The sequence below is a fragment of the Ostrinia nubilalis genome, chromosome W (assembly GCF_963855985.1).
Source record: "Ostrinia nubilalis chromosome W, ilOstNubi1.1, whole genome shotgun sequence".
Classification (NCBI taxonomy): domain Eukaryota; kingdom Metazoa; phylum Arthropoda; class Insecta; order Lepidoptera; family Crambidae; genus Ostrinia; species Ostrinia nubilalis.
Window position 1 is genome coordinate 2,992,252 of NC_087118.1, and position 16,922 is coordinate 3,009,173.

At 39.0% G+C, this 16,922-nt stretch overlaps 1 protein-coding gene across 1 annotated transcript; it reads right to left on the reverse strand.

The window, feature by feature from the left end:
- Positions 1–3,123: 3,123 nt before the first annotated feature.
- LOC135086407 (uncharacterized) lies at positions 3,124–3,990 on the reverse strand. Its single transcript, XM_063981137.1, has one exon. The coding sequence runs from the start codon at positions 3,988–3,990 to the stop codon at positions 3,124–3,126; it is 867 nt and encodes a 288-aa protein (XP_063837207.1).
- Positions 3,991–16,922: the final 12,932 nt, after the last annotated feature.

The window sequence follows — 16,922 nt, forward strand, 5'->3', positions numbered from 1 at the left end:
CTAATTATAGATAAGTGCTTAAGTAGCGAAACGTACAGGTCTCCTTATGACGCGACCTGAGCGTGTTGTTGTGCGCGATTCTGAGTCGCTCGCAATGTTAGAATTTCGATCGATATCGGGTGGCGTTTGCTGCAACATGTATGCCGGTTTCAAGCGATCGATGGAAATCCTAACTTTCCGATTGGGAAACTCTACATCATAAACCTTAGATCCTCGTTTTAGTACGCGGTACGGACCGTCGTACGTAGGTTTCAAAGATTTATGTACCTCGTTCCTTACAAATACAAATTCACAATCTCTCAAATCAGGGTGAACAAAAAATTATTTATTAGAATGTGATATTGGGTTTGGCCTAAAACTGTTCAAAATGCCGCGCAACTTTTGAACATAAGTGAAATCGTCACATGCACTAATTGATCGTTCGCTATAAAAATCTGATGGTAAGCGAATGGTTTTAGCATAAGTCATCTCGGCTGCGCTTACATTGTTATCGGTGCGAATAGCAGCTCTTAAACCTAACAAAACTGTTGAAAGTTCATCTACCCAAGAAGATGATTTTTCTATGAGACGTGCTGTTATTGCGACTTTTAAAGATCTGTGCCACCTTTCTATAGCACCGTTGCTTTGAGGATGGTATGGAGTTGTTCGGATTTTATCAATTCCTAGCAACTTCATTAATTTTGAAAATAGATCGCTCTCAAACTGGCGTCCTTGGTCACTAGTTAATCTCAAGGGACAGCCAAAGCGCGTTATCCATCCATCATAAATCATTTTGGCTACTGTTTCAGCAGTTACGTCTTTAATAGGAAATGCTTCGGGCCAATGTGTGCGTCTGTCAATGATCGTTAAACAATACCTATAACCTTCTGAACTTGTTGCGAGTGGACCAACGATGTCGACATGAATATGCTCAAACCTGTCGCATAATGGAAAAGCTTCCAATGCTGAAGTAGTGTGCCGAACTACTTTCGAGCGTTGGCAGCTGATACAAGTTTTAGCCCAAATCCCAATGTCACGATTCATACTTGGCCAAAAGAATTTGTCAGATACCATTTTTCTAGATGAGCGTATCCCTGGATGACTCAGTTTGTGTATTGCGTCAAAAGCTATCCTACGATACTCTTTCGGTAGATACGGCCTTGCTCTGCTCGTAGATAACTCACAAAAAATAGGTTTGCTACTAGTGGGCATAACTATTTTTTTTAAATAAACGCCTTTGCTATTATTGTTTGTAAACTGAGTAACATACTCATCGTTGCTCTGTGCATCTGCTAACTCGTCATAATTAATTGAGGTCGGGCAAGTTACAGTTTCTATGCGCGATAGTGAGTCCGCTACCACATTATCGCTACCTGTTACGTGTCGAATATCTGTAGTATACTCGCTTATAAAAGCTAGTTGCCTAATACGTCTTGGTGTTTCTTTTTCACATTTGGTTTTTTTAAAAGCAAAAGTTAAGGGTTTGTGGTCGGTGTAAATAGTAAGCGCGCGACCTTCAATCAAGTCTTTGAAATACCGAATTGCTGAATAAACTGCTAAAAGTTCTCGGTCATACGTTGAATATTTAGTTTGAGTCTCAGTCATTTTTTGGGAAAAATAGCCTAACGGTTTCCAATTGTTATCAATAAATTGCTGTAAAACTGCACCTATGCTGGAATTTGATGCGTCTGCCATAAGCGCTATTGGCGCGTCACTTCGTGGGTGGGATAATGTGGTAGCGTTCTGCAAACTTAGCTTACACTGCAGAAAAGCTTGCTCGGCCTCAGGTGTCCAAGTTATGATTGTTTTGTCTCTCTTCTTGCTGTTACATAAATATTTATTTAAAACCATTTGACACTCGACCGCCTTGGGAATGTGGGAACGATAAAAGTTAACCATTCCCAAGAAACGGCGTAATTCCTCAACTGTTTTCGGTTTTGTAAAATTTTTGATGGCTTCAATTTTGCTATCTAAGGGTCGAATACCATCTTTAGACACTTCGTGACCTAGATACTCGATTTTTGACTCTCCAAAACAACATTTACTCAAATTTATAGAAATTCCGAATTGATTAAAACGTTCAAAAAAAATTTGTAGATGTTCTCTGTGCTGACTAGGTGAATTACTAGCGATTATTACGTCATCAACAAAAGTAAACAAAAAGTCGAGACCTTGTAGTACCGTATGATCCATAAATCGTTGATAGGTTTGACTTGCATTACGCAAACCGAAAGTCATCATGGGAAACTCAAATAGACCAAACGGTGTCGTAATCGCGGTTTTCTCTATATCATCCGGAAATATTGGTATACAATGGTAAGCTCTTACTACGTCAATTCGGGAAAAAATTGTTTTGCCATCCAACAGATAAGTAAAATCGTGTATTCGTGGTACGGGATAGCGATCGGGTTTTGTAATCGCGTTCAAACGTCGATAGTCGCCGCATGGACGTATTTCGCCGTTTTTTTTTCGGGACTACGTGCAGCGGGCTCGACCATGGACTCTTGGACGGCCTACAAATCCCCATCTCCTGCATGACCTTGAACTCGTCTTTGACACGCTTGTACTTATCTGGTGGTAACTGCCTGGCTCGTGCGTGAACAGGAGGACCTGAAGTCTCAATGTGATGGAATACATTGTGTTTAGGAGTACCTTTAAAATTAATAGGTTTTGTAATATCCGGGTATTTACAAATTACATCCCAATAAGGGTGGTTTTTGTCTACCGTGTTTATAGTCGACTCAGTGCAATTAACAATAGATGCTAACACATTTAAATTGGTTAATTTGTCAATTAATTTCCGTGATTTTAAGTCTACAAGTAGCCCGTAGTGGCTTAAAAAATCTGCACCTAGTATAGGTTGCTTAACGTCGGCTATTATAAATTCCCATCGATACGGACGGCGTAAGCGTAAATTGAGTACTAATGACCTAGTTCCAAACGTCTTTATTTCCGTGCCGTTCGCTGCATAGAGTTTGTAATCTGAACATTTATTGCTGTATAAAAATTTACGTGAAACCGGAATAACAGAAACATTTGCGCCCGTATCGACGAGAAAATGATAACCGGTCGTTAAGTCTGTTACACGAAGGCGATGAGTGGGAGAAATTGCACAGATATCCGCCTCGCATACCTGAGCACATCCTAGTTTTCCTTATTCCACGCACAGGGCTCGGCGCACTTGTTCGCACGTTCTCTGAAGCGAAAGTGGTAAAAGCACAGCCAATCTTCACTCTCCGGGGTGCGGCGTGGACGTGGCTGGCTATTACCTCTGGAGCTGGAGCGTTGACGCGAACGATTGCGCGGGCCTTGACCTCGGGACTGGCTCCTTGACCTCTCCATGTTCGTGATCCTGGCACTCAGCTTCGCAATTTCCGCCAATATCTTGTCCTCTCCTCTACGGCTGGATACCTCGGCTATGCTGTGCTGCGGCTGCAGAGTGGTCTCCATCACTTTGTCGGCTACTGCTGCCAGGTTGTCCATGTCCTTTGAGTCGGTGACAGCTAGTACAGCTCGGACTGCCGGAGGTAGGTGGCTTTGCCACAGGATTCTGAGGGTGTCATCGGGTATCTTCTCTCTGGCTAAGTCTCGCATCCGGCGTAGGAGCTGCGACGGCTTTTGGTCGCCGAGCTCCATTTCTCCGATGAGCTTTTGCACTTGCCGGTTCTCCGACTCCTCATAGATGGCCAATAGTCGTGCCTTCAACGCCTCGTACTTGTTGGATTCAGGAGGTTTGATGAGGAGGTCTGTCACCTGCTGAATGACATCTTTGCCCAGCTTAGACACGATGATGTTGAACCGTGTCTCGTCGTTCACTTTTTGTGGCAGAATAACTGACTCTGCACGGATGAACCAGACTCTAGGTTGGTCAGTCCAGAACTCGGGAATTCTGGAGCTCACTGATATCACTGATACTTCGCTGTCCTCGGCCTTTCCGCTGGCTGCTGGCATTGTGCTCGTAGACGGCGGTGGTTGTAGAATCGGCTGAGTGTTGGTGGTTTGCGGGTACATTTTCGACTTTTGCGTGTCTCGGGGTCACCAGTGTCACGGTTGGGTGTCGTCCGTGAACGTAGGATAAATAATAATAAATAATAAATAATAATCTTTGGACAATTTCACACAGCGCCAGCTAGCCCCAAAGTAAGCAACTTAATGCTTGTGTTATGGGTGCTAGCTTAACGGAAATACTACTTATATACTTTTTTTTTAAATACATAATAAATATTATACATAGTCACACCCAGACCCGTCACAGAAATTAAAATTCATCATTTCAATTTCTGCCCGGCCGGGAATCGAACCCGGGACCTCTCGGCATAGTAGTCCGTTCTGAACCACTACACCAAACGGCCGGCAAATAAATGATACACGTCGTATTCAGTGAATTCCGGTTTATTGGCGCAGCGCCCGATCAATGCGCCTGCGCCTCCACAACTGACTCATACATAATAATATCGGGAATAATAACACATAAAGTAACACATACACATAGGTAGGTGGTACACATTACATCGTAAGTAATACGACCCCACAAATTTGATCTTCGATTCTGAGTAGCGGATAATGTTCTTTTATCGTTTTAGCGTTTAAAGCACGATAATCTACACAGAGTCGTTTGATCACCAGTTTTCTTTTGTACTAAAAGTATTGGATTGGATACGCTGACTCAGACTCCGTGATAATACCCGAATCCAACATCTCCTGAATCATTTCCTTTACTTTATTCCTCTCAGAATAAGCAAGTCTATATGGTCTATATACAACCGGAGTAGTGTCTTTCAAAGTAATAGTCATTTCCGTTAAGTTTGTAAGTCCTAAATCAGTCAATCCAAATGAAAAACAACTCCTGTATTCCTCCAACAATGCCTTTAGTTTAATTCTATCTTCAACGTGTAACTCACTACCAGTTTTTAAGCAATCTTCAATATGATCCCCTTTTTCACATTCTAACATTCTAATATTTAAGCAATTGGTTTCATCAATTAAATGTGCTCTAGTCAACAACTGTCCATTTTTAAAATTAATCTCTTGTGAATTTAAATTAACTACCATAATGTGACCTTCACCTTGTGTAATTGTGTATAACCCAGGCATAACAAAATAACTATTAATACCTACGTTCCTTACTGACTCTCTAACATAAACATTAATAGTACTGTTGGTATCTGTCCTGATTGGTACCATATTAATAGAATTTACGACAACATCACAACTAATTACCAGTTTATTCTTACATTTTTGATTCGCAATGTCAATATCAGGTTTGAAATGTTCATCAGTTTTAATTATGACTACTCCCGCTTGTTCTGTAAACGTATGCCCTAACAAAACAGGGTGTTTTAATAACTCATCTGGTACTACTAATACCTCTACAGATATCTTAACCGATTGTACTTGTATTTGTACAACTGCTCTACCTATAGGTTCAATAATCGCTTGACCAAATCCCTTAAGCGAAGGTAGATCATTTGTACTGTATATAACATTCAAATCACTAAAGTTACTTAGACGAATCAAGGTACTCTGACTACCAAGGTCAACATAGCAAGTCATTGGTTTATCATTGACAAATATCGGTAGAATATACTTTTCGTCCAAACCTCCAGCTAATTTAATCTCCGATACTGCCTTATCCTTTTCAACAGATTTATCAACACCTTGACTATTTTTATATAATCGTTTACAATTAGCGCTTTGATGGCCAAGTCGTTTACATATCGTCACCGTCGTGGCAGAATTAAATAACTGACACTTTTGTCAAAAATCACTTTTTCCACTTTTTGTATAGTAGAAAGTGTTACCTATATTTTGGTCTTACTCTCGTGGCAATATCTATGATATTTCCAAAGATATCTTCAGTTTAGTGAAACTATTGACCATAAATTACAACTCTGTTTGTTGTAAAATTTACCTGGCAAAACTGAATAAGTGACTTTATTTAATTCTACCACAACTCACTGCAAAACATTGCTTCAAAATACTTGTACTAAGAAAGTCAATAAGTGACTTTATTTAATTCTGCCACAACTCAATCCGAAGCATTGCTTCAAAATACTCGTACAATTGTGTTTGAAATTAAAAGTAACATTTAAAGTAATGTTACAAAAATGAAATAAATCAAAATGTTCATTACTCAGATGTTAAACCTTCATCATCATCATCATCATTTCAGCCATATAGGACGTCCACTGCCGATCATAGGCCTCATGATTTCCAATATGACCGGCTGGTAGCGGTCTGCATCCAGTGCTTTCCTGCTACCTTTATGAAGTCCGCGTTGTGCTTTTCGGTATGTGCCCTCCAATCCAGAACCTTGCTGCCCCATCGTCTGTCAGTTCTGCGTACTATGTGCCCTGTCTCTTGTACAGAAAAACTGCGCATAGCCCTCTTCAAAGCACGCTGTGCTACTTGAGTAAGAGGCCGCGTTCCCGAGCCGTCATCACACGGTAACACATACAGATTGTAGATTTTTGTCTTTAGGCACTGAGATATTTTGGACGAAAGGATGTTGTGTAGTTTCCCGAATGCTTCCCAGCCGAGTTGGATTCGACCTCTTTCTCTACCTAGCTGAAACGTTTGTCCGAGGTAGACATACTTGTCAACAATCTCAAGATTCGAGCTCCTAACCGAAACTGGCTAGGGCGCAACATAGACATTCGACAAAAGCTTCGTTTTTCCATGTTGTTCACCCGAAGGCCTACCTTTTGGGAGATTAAGGTCTTCGAGCATTGTGCCGAGGTCTTCCAGTGATTTTGCCATGACCACACAATATCGTCGGCAAACCGAAGCTGAATGATGTACTCGTCGTTGATGTTTGTGCCGAATCCTTTCTATTCAAGGAGTTTGAAAGCGTCTTCCAATGCAGCGGTAAATAGTTTCGGAGATCCGGAGATATAACATCTCCCTCATGCCTCGCTGCAGAGGAATCGCCCTCGTACTCCACTCCTGTACTCGGACCAACATGGTGGCGTTTCTGTACAAGCACTTTAGCATCTCGATATGTACCGATACTTTTCAGAAACCGGCTTGTTCGGGAGGCTAGAAGTCATCGAACCTACGCGCGAGATCATTCGTGATAACTTTCGCAAACAGCTTGTAGACATGACTCAGAAGCGAGATGGGTCAGTAATTCTTCAGCAAGGTTTTATCCCCTTTCTTGAAGAAGAGTACCACCACGCTTCTGTTCCAAGCCTCTGGCGTTGTTCCCTGGAGTAAGACGAAGTTAAATAGTCTCTGAAGGACCGAGGTTATCCCGTCATGACCCGGTGCCTTGTTGTTCTTTAGGTGTTTGAGAGCCATCCTAATCTCGTATAGGCTGATAATGCTGATATCCACAATATCTTCGTCGAGGTATATAGGGTCATGTGTTCAACAATGAAACACTAAAATTTCAAAGTCTCATAAAACTCTTATTTTCATAGATAGAAGTCCAATTTTTGACAGGTATGTAGGCAATTTTATTGGGTATAGGATGGCATTAATGTTTTTTTTAATTGATGTTTAATCAATCAGCAAAAAAATAAATTCACATAAATTGGAAATGTTTTATTGTGTCCACTGTTGTGTACACAATGAAACACCTCAAATTCAACAATGAAACATAATAATTAATTGTGTGTCAACAATGAAACACTAACAATTCAATATCTCGTACACCTTTTGTTTTTACAGATACAAGTCTAATTTTTTGAAGTTACATAGTTAACTTAGTTGGGTAGGTATCGGATGTCATTTATGTTTTTTTTAATAAATTTGTAATCAATTAGCAAAACAATAAAAACAAACATATTGGAAATGTTTCATTGTGTCCGTTCTGATGTGCACAATGAAACACTACAATTTCAACAATGGGACATTATAATTGAGTGATTGATTCATATTTATTGAATTTATGAAGTAAGTGAATAATAAAAAATACCCGAGTCCAATCAAAAGGTTTTATTAATAATTGAAATTTAATCTACTAGTTAAGATAACTCCTTACTATTTACTATTATATTTTTTTATATTATCTCCTAAATGATCACTTTTCTTCCTCTTTAGAGATTTAGTTCGCGCCATCTTAAATGAAAAATAAACATCAAATTTTAGGATAACCTAGTAATTTATAGCCTTAAAAATGATTATTTGCACGGACAGTAGATTTTGTTTGGTATATGGTATTATACAATGAAACAATGTTTCATTGTGTCCATCATGCAACTGTTTCATTGTTGACTACATAGGGTTTATTTTAATAACCCCAAAAAAAATCACTAATTTGTAACACTTTTAACATATAATTTAGTTCCACTTAGTCTATGATATATGTGTAATGCTAGGTAATAATGAAAAATATAAATTTATCAACCATATTTTTATCAAAAATCTTTTAATAACGACAAAAATATTTACATTTTGGTGAAAAAAATAAATAATGCTCCACAGACACGTCTTCTCACACGTGGCGCCGACACGAACTGAGGTGCGGCGTGGTATTGTCGAAAGTATCCTTACGCGATATAGTGCACGATATGGCAACGCAGCATTTAAGAAATATTGCAGTGTTTTATTGTGTACCATTGTTTCATTGTTGAACATCTGACCCTAGCTGTCCATAAAACTTTTCAATCTCACCCAGAACCTCGGCTTTTGTTGACGTTACACCACCTTCCGCAGTCTTCAGCTTCGTCAGCTAGCTTCGCCCAATAGATTTGTCTCTAGCGAACACTTTCGAGCCTTGGTTCCGCTCTATCGCCTCTTTAATACTATTTGTATTAAAGTTGCGAACATCATGTCGCAAGGACTTCCATGTCTGTCTATTGAGCTGCCGATGTGCCTTAGCGTCAACGGAGATCTGCAGTGACATTGAACGTCGTTCTGCCATGACGTTGAGGGTAAAGGATCCCTATGGATCCCTAGGGAGATATCCCTATTACAGTTTTATTGTTTTTGGATTATTTTAACCCTTTATATCACCGTGTGACATAACAGTTACAAACCAATTACTTCGTCATAAAATTCCAAACATAAACTTTATTCCATTTTAAATCAATGTCGCACGACGGTGACAAACCGTTCTATGCATTTTAGTGCCTTTTGTGCATACGAGATGGCGTTACTTGTATCAAAAGTTGGACGAAAGTCACTTCCCGCCAATTTGTAAGAACCGTTCGCGAGTCGTAAATGGAAAAATCGAAAAAAAATACGATATCGAAGTAAACTATGAAGCTGTTGTATAATCTAGTAGGTAAGTTTATGATTATGACTATTTATTGTTAGTAACGCATAATCTTTCGTAATTCTTGATAAATTCATCGAATATTTGTTTGTGACATTTCTGTTACATTGCGTTGTAATGTTCCCTTAGTGCAGTACATTGAACTTTGTTTTATTATTTGACAGAATGGCTTCTCGGAGTCTAAGAGAAGAAGAAATTGAGCAACATCTCTTTGATTATGAGGTCAGCGAGGACGGATATGAAGATGATGACGACAGCGTTGCGGACCCTGACTTTATTCCGGATCTGGAGCACCACCCGTTCGAAGATGATGCTGTTGAAGTGGTTGAAGGATTAGATATCGATGATATTATTGAGAACTTAGAGCACAATGCAAGTACTTTTCAGCCTTCAGCTACCATAGAATCTTCTTCTCAGCCAGGACCATCAGCTCGTCGTCAAAGCAAGCCTAAACTGAATGTACGCTGGAGAAAGAAAAACTTACAACGAAACGCTACTCGGTTGAGTATGTTGGCAGTGTAGAAGAATCGGAGATATCCACAGTCGCCTGGAAAAAAATTTATTGGACCTTGTCATGTCAAATGCCTGGATTTTATATAAAAGGGTACGCAAGGCGAACAACCCGCAAGATGCGCAGCTGTTGTCTTCAGCAGATTTTCGCGAAGAGATTGCTACAATATTGTGCAAAATTGGTACCAAAGCGAACACAACACGGCGAACCATTGAACCTGAAATTCAGGCCAAAAAACGATAAGGTCCAGCCCAATATGTCCCTCCGATAGCTGTGCGACAGGACCAAGTTGGGCATTGGCCTGTATGGGCAGAAAAGAGGATTCGTTGCCAGTACCCTAACTGCGCTGGCGTATCACAAACATTATGTGAAAAGTGTAGGGTAGCATTATGCTACAACAAACAAAACAATTTTTCAAAGCGTTTCATACGTCTTAAAGAAAACATTAAGACGTATGAAACGCTTTTAAGACAGTGTAACAGATATGTCACACTCCCTATTTTGTAATTTTGTTACTTTCACAATTAAAAAATAACAAAAATAAAAAATACGTGTTTAGTTATTTACTAGAACCTATTAAAAAGTCAACTTTTTAAAGAAATCATAGTTGTTGAATTATAAAGGGTTAATTTTGATATTCATTTTGATGTTGGTTCTTTCAATTTAATTTCAATGTTATAGGAATCTGATGTTGATGGTTACCATAACAATTTGTTAAACATTTATAAGTATTTAATAAGTAGGTATATTCTAGTATTATTTAACAATTTTACAGATTTTGACTAAAATCGCATTAACAAAACAAATAAAATAAAATTAATAAATCAACATTTAGGTCAATAAAAGTGTGGCAAAATTAAACAAGTGTACTTATTCAATGGAAATATTCGTTTTTGTAATACCTTGGTTGTGGTAAAACTAAATAAGTGACATGCAAAAAGTAAATAACTGCAACTTAGTTGTAAAATACGGTTGTGGCAAAACTAAATAATTACATTTTTATTTTTTTATTTAAAATAATACAAAATAACATCATCGAAGAATATTGAATTAGTAAAGGTAAATTTGCTGTATAAAATATCAAAAGACCGACAATAAAATATTTTTACCCTTAAAAGTTATCGCCATTTTTAACGAAAAAAATCACAAAAACGTGAATATCTCGCAACTTTGGTTTTGTCAGTTATTTAATTCTGCCACGACGGTGACGATATATTACACGAAACTAATGGTTTAGTGCACTTGAACGATGGGTGACCAACTTCGTTACAGTTAAAACATCTTAAAATAGGTTTTGAACTATCATTAGCACCATCAAATCGCCTTTTTGTAAACGGTTGACGATATGACTTTTCCTTTGCGTCTTCAGTTTTAACTGATTTGAAAAATGAAAGCAATTCCTCGGGATGCGAGTAGTTTGCAGCCTGTGCTCCTAATCTCAATCCCTTGTCTTCTAAACCATCTAACAGACAGTCTACTGCCTTCTTACCATTGATGTCACAACGATTTAGCAAATTAATTTTATGATAATAATATGTCTCCAATGGTTCGTTAGGTTTCACTTTCCTATTAAGCATGTCATGTAAAATTTGAGCATAATTCTCAACAGTAGGAAACTGTTGAATAATTAATATAAATTCTTAAGTTAATAACTATCTTCGTAAACGTTTTGTTGAAAATGTTGAAATGTCTTCGTAAATGTATGCGATATGTTTTCTTTTTCTGACACCTGTGGCGCTGTGTTCGCAATCTTTTTCCTTCACAATCGAGTACGTAATAAACGTAAAGAAATCTAACTTTATTTTTATTTACTGAAATACTGCCTAGTTCCAATAGGTTATGGGCCCAGACATAAAGTGAACGCATATTTCAACAAAAATATCAAGTTAAGAGCAAGATTCTTCAAGATTATATTCGATACAAAAATGGAAGTGTCAAATGCCATGAAGATTGAAAAGTTCGACGGCAGAAATTTCCAACAGTGGAAATTCCAAATAAAGTGTGCACTAAGAGCGAAGGGAATTAATATAGAAAAGGCGAAGCCTATAGAAAGCAGCTCACAAGTGCAGTGGGACAAAGATGATGGCATGGCCATGTTCATCCTAACCTCATCGATGGATTTGTGACAAATCTCCCTCATAGAAAACTGTGAGACTGCCAAAGAAATAATGGTAAAATTAGAGGCAATATATGAACAAAAGTCAGAATTCAACAAGATGGTGATTCATGAAAAGTTTTACCAATATGCGTATAATAATAGTGATACTATGGCACAGCATGTGTCTAAGGTGGAAGGCTTGGCAAAGCAGCTACGGGAAACTGGTAAGAAGATCAGTGACACAGCTATAATGACAAAGATTTTAAGCACATTACCAACAACATACCGTTCGCTGAGACAAGCATGGTTGTCACTCGATGAAAATTGCCAAACAATTCATATTGTTTATAATGGTAATGTTAAATTAATTGGCTACTCAGACTCTGACTATGCAGGTGATTTGGACACTAGAAAATCTACCACAGGTTATATATTTTTGATGAATGGCGGTCCTATTACTTGGTCTAGCCGTAAGCAAAATACTGTGGCATTGTCCACAACTGAGTCTGAGTACATGGCTGCTAGTGAAGCTAATAAAGAAATCTTGTGGCTTAAACAATTTTACTTGATGTTGGGGAGCCACAAGGTTCCGTTACTTTAAATGTCGATAATCAAAGTACAATTAAATTGATCAACAACCCTGTATTTCACAGACGAAGTAAGCACATAGATATAAAATACAATTTTATTCGAGATAATGTTGCAAGAAAAATGGTTAATATTCAATATGTAGAGAGTTCAAATCAGATAGCAGATTTCTTGACTAAAGCTCTGCCTGTAGGGAAATTCAATTTAATTAGAGATAAAATTATGAGAAAAGTTTGATGTGGCTAATGAGGATCAGTACTGTTGTAGAAAATTCAATAAAACTAGTATCTACGTTAATCTTTAAGACATAAGAAAGATATATCTTTTTGAATTATCCAATTCGGACCATTACTTACGAAGATATTAAGTAATAAACATAGGCCGTTTTTGCCGCTAAAAGTCAACGTACGCAGGGCCGCGTGACGTCACTATATCCGAATCGAGCGCAGCCGGCGTACTATTGGGATAGAAAAGATTTTTTTCCAGCTAAACTATCAGTGTTAGAAAAAAACTTTTAATAACATTTATTCATCAAAATAAAGTAACCTATCGACCAGTAATTTTTAAAAATAAAAATTGTGAAAAATAAGTATCGCTATGTCCAAAAACCACATTTTCATGGATTCGATGCAATGTGGAGACGCGGTTGGGGTGAGTGTAACTTAATGATTGTTTGTATTGAACATAATTATGATGCTAATACCCAGTTTCTGGCCTGGGGGGGGGGGGGGGGGGGAAGTCATACCCAGCTTCTGACCGAGGGGGAGTTATACCTAGCTTATGCTTATGGACTGGGGGAAGGGGCTAGCCTTACCCAGCTTCTGGCCTCGGGGAGGGGGGGGGTCAAGTCATAACCAGTTTCTATGGGCTGGGGGGAGGGGCTAGCCTTACCCAGCTTCTGGCCTGGGGGAGGAGGGGTCAAGTCATACCCAGTTTCTGGCATTTCTGGCATGGGGGGGTGTCATACCCAGCTTCTGGCCGAAGGGGAGTCATATTCAGCTTATGCTTATGGCCTTGGGGGAGGGGCAAGCCTTACCCAGCTTCTGGCCTAGGGGGAGGGGGAGGGGTCAAGTCATACCCAGTTTCGGGCCTGGGGGGGGGTAAATCATACCCAACTTCTGGCCGAGGGGGAAGTCATGCCCAGCTTATGACCTGGGGAGAGGAGGGGGGCGGGGGAGTCATACCCAGCTTCTAGGCTAAGATTAAATAGATTTCCAGGAGCGAGCAGCTGTCCTTTCCTGCAGCAGCTGGCCCGCCCATGGGAACGGTGAATAGATAGGTAGGTACGTAGGTTTAACTCAGAAAAACTAAATAACAGGTAGGTATTGCGTGTACATCGAAATGATCTTCATAGCAATGTCTTGTAGCCTAGGCAGAATGTATCTCCTCAGCTATACCTTATTGTTAGAAGTAAATAAATTAATACTTATACATTTTTATATTTTACTTGGAAGAAGATATGACTCTAACAACACTTATGAACACTTTATTTGAATAAATCGAAATATACCACCGCGGAGACCCCAATCGCGTCTCTGCGTTCCATTGAATCGTGTGAGCGTATGGATTTTTAGCGTTATTATTCACAATTTATATTTTTTTAAATTACCTATCGATAGCTTACTTTATTTTGATGAATAAATGTCATTACAAGTTTTTATCTAAAACTGATAGTTTAGCTAGAAAAAAATATTTTCTATCCACGCAGTACGCCGGCAGCGTTCGGTTCGGATATAGTGACGTCATCGTCCCCGCGCCGGGCGGTCAGTGAACTTTTTTAGTAATTTGGCCATAACTTCGTCAATTTTTGTCGTAGAACAAAAATTTTTGGACGGTGTATTAAGGATTTCTTAGCCCTATAAATCTGCATTCACAGCTAAAAATCGAAATGATCCTCATTCTACTAGTATTGTAAATGAAAGAATTATGTAAAAGTTAAGTAAATAATTTAAATTTGAATAGAAGTTCGATAAAACATGAGTTTAGTTAAAAGTAAAATTGTTATGTGCAACTTATGAATTTAGGGGGGAGTGTTGAATAATTAATATAAATTCTTAAGTTAATAACTATCTTCGTAAACGTTTTGTTGAAAATGTTGAAATGTCTTCGTAAATGTATGCGATATGTTTTCTTTTTCTGACACCTGTGGCGCTGTGTTCGCAATCTTTTTCCTTCACAATCGAGTACGTAATAAACGTAAAGAAATCTAACTTTATTTTTATTTACTGAAATACTGCTGAAATACTGCCTAGTTCCAATAGAAACTGTGCAATTAATTGCGCCTTCCACTCAGCCCAGTTATACTTTAAAGTACGCAAACCATTGTACCACACTTTAGCCAAACCAGTAAATTTAGGTAACGCATAATGAAGTAATTGTGTTTCAGACCAATTATACAAAGACGCACATTCTTCCACCTTATTGATCCATATATCAACAGTTTGCTCTTTATTAGCAGGGTCAAACTCGGGTAAAGCATTAGTTGACTTGACATACTAAAATGGTTTTGTGATTGAAAAGCCGATGAGGGCAGCGATTTTATCAATTCCATTAAATCCTGAATACTAAAGTTGTGTTTATCTACAGTTTTTGAAGCATTCTTTTTACTACTACCTCGATAACTATCTAAACTATCAGTACATGATGCAAGAAAGGATTTTTTCCTGGCGGCTTGGTGACTGGAATTGAACCGCCACCGGTGCAGACTGAGAAGATGGTGAATTGTCTGCACGTGAAAAAGAGGTTGTCCGGCTTGCAGAAATTTATAAGAGTTACCGTTCCTTGTGTGAAATTAGAAAATGTAAATAAAACAGCTCCCTCTCAATTGACACAATTTATTTTGTCTCGTAAGCTTGAATACAGTTGACAATTACGATATTATAACTACTGTAATAGATAGTGCCAATCTCAAGGGATTCAGGGTCGTTAGTTAGGTTCGGTTTGGTGAATATTATTGCCACTACAAATTTCTTAAAACTCAGCCTAAATATTAAAAGACTCTAATAGTTAAGATAACTGCACGATGTCAGGTCGGAAAGACTCCTACTTGAAGGATGGAAAAGTGGGTACCTTGGAAGCCATGCGGTTATAAGCCGTTACCCTGAACGTTCCTCTCTTCTTCCGGGGTCCAACGGGTCTCGCACACTTTTAGGCTCCAAGCAGCGTCCTCCACGGCCTCAAGCGCGCAGTGCCAGATGAAGCTCTTGCATCTCTTCGACAGGTAAGCGTTCAAACTCTTGCAGAGACAGAGGTTTGATGACAAGGAGGAAATGCGAAGAGATCAGCAGTTTAGAAAGGAGAAATATTTCATACGAAATGAAGAGAAATTAAAATATATGAAATATCATCAAAATATTATGTTTAAATTATAAAATCAATGTAAAATATGAAATATGAAATCTATAAAATTGTAAAATATGAAATATGAAATCCCGCATCTGAAACGAAAAATACGAGCGTCAGCATCACATGTGGAACGTGGCATTAGGTTATGAAAAAACCCGCAATGGGAAAGAAATACTTACGAAGGCTGTTCACTAATTTGAGCTTCGCTCGCAGCCCTCAGCAACCCAATACCCTCATCCGAATAGGATTTAGGGAATTTCTGAAAGAAACGATCACATGAAATACCACGTACTGGAATACGAAAAATATCAATCACGAAAAATAAATAAATTCTCCGACGGGAACTTACCTCATGTGTGATTATTTTAAATTATATTAAGAAATTATCGTGGATGCATTCTGCAACACACGATTTGGAACACAGGGAACTACATCCCAGAAAACAATAAAATTGCGGTTGCGCAAGATCGACCAAAATTCCAAAGTGATTTGACAGCTCAAGTGACAGCTGCGAGTCATTGACATCGCAAGACGTTTCGTTTCGCCGCTTAGAAAAGCAAATACTAATAAAAACCATGATGAAAACAATCTCCTGAACACTGAAAATATTCTATTAAAAAATAGAATAATCAAAACAAAAACATTAGGAAATGTTTCAATAAAATATATTTGAATTGACTGAGCAAAAAGCGCCATCTATTGCAAATTAATTCAAAATCACGCCAATAGATGTCGCTAGTGGTATCCTAAATCCAAATATCGAGTAAGAAAACAATTTGTGAAAAACAGCCAAAACTGCAACGCTACAATGATGATTCACTCACGGTTTCACGACGCCTCCGCTTGTGATGTGGTGCTTGACTTTTTACGCGATGGCTGGAACTCCGTCGAACGCCACTCCTGCGATGTCGATGTCTTCGTCTCGCTCTGCGTTCGCCAGAAGACTTCTAACGTGAGCGCGATCGTGAGGGCCGCGTCCTTGTTGCAGCAGTTCGTCGCGAATCGGCTCGGCGGCGTCTGCGTCGGCTCACGTCGGAGCCGTCACGTCTCCGAGACGAACGGCCTCTGGACCCCGTACGGCCCGAGCTACTCGAGGGCCGCCGCGAGGGACGGGAGCGCCGTGCACCGGAACGACTTCTCCTTGGACGTTTGCGAGGCCGCCGCGTGCGACTGCGACTGCG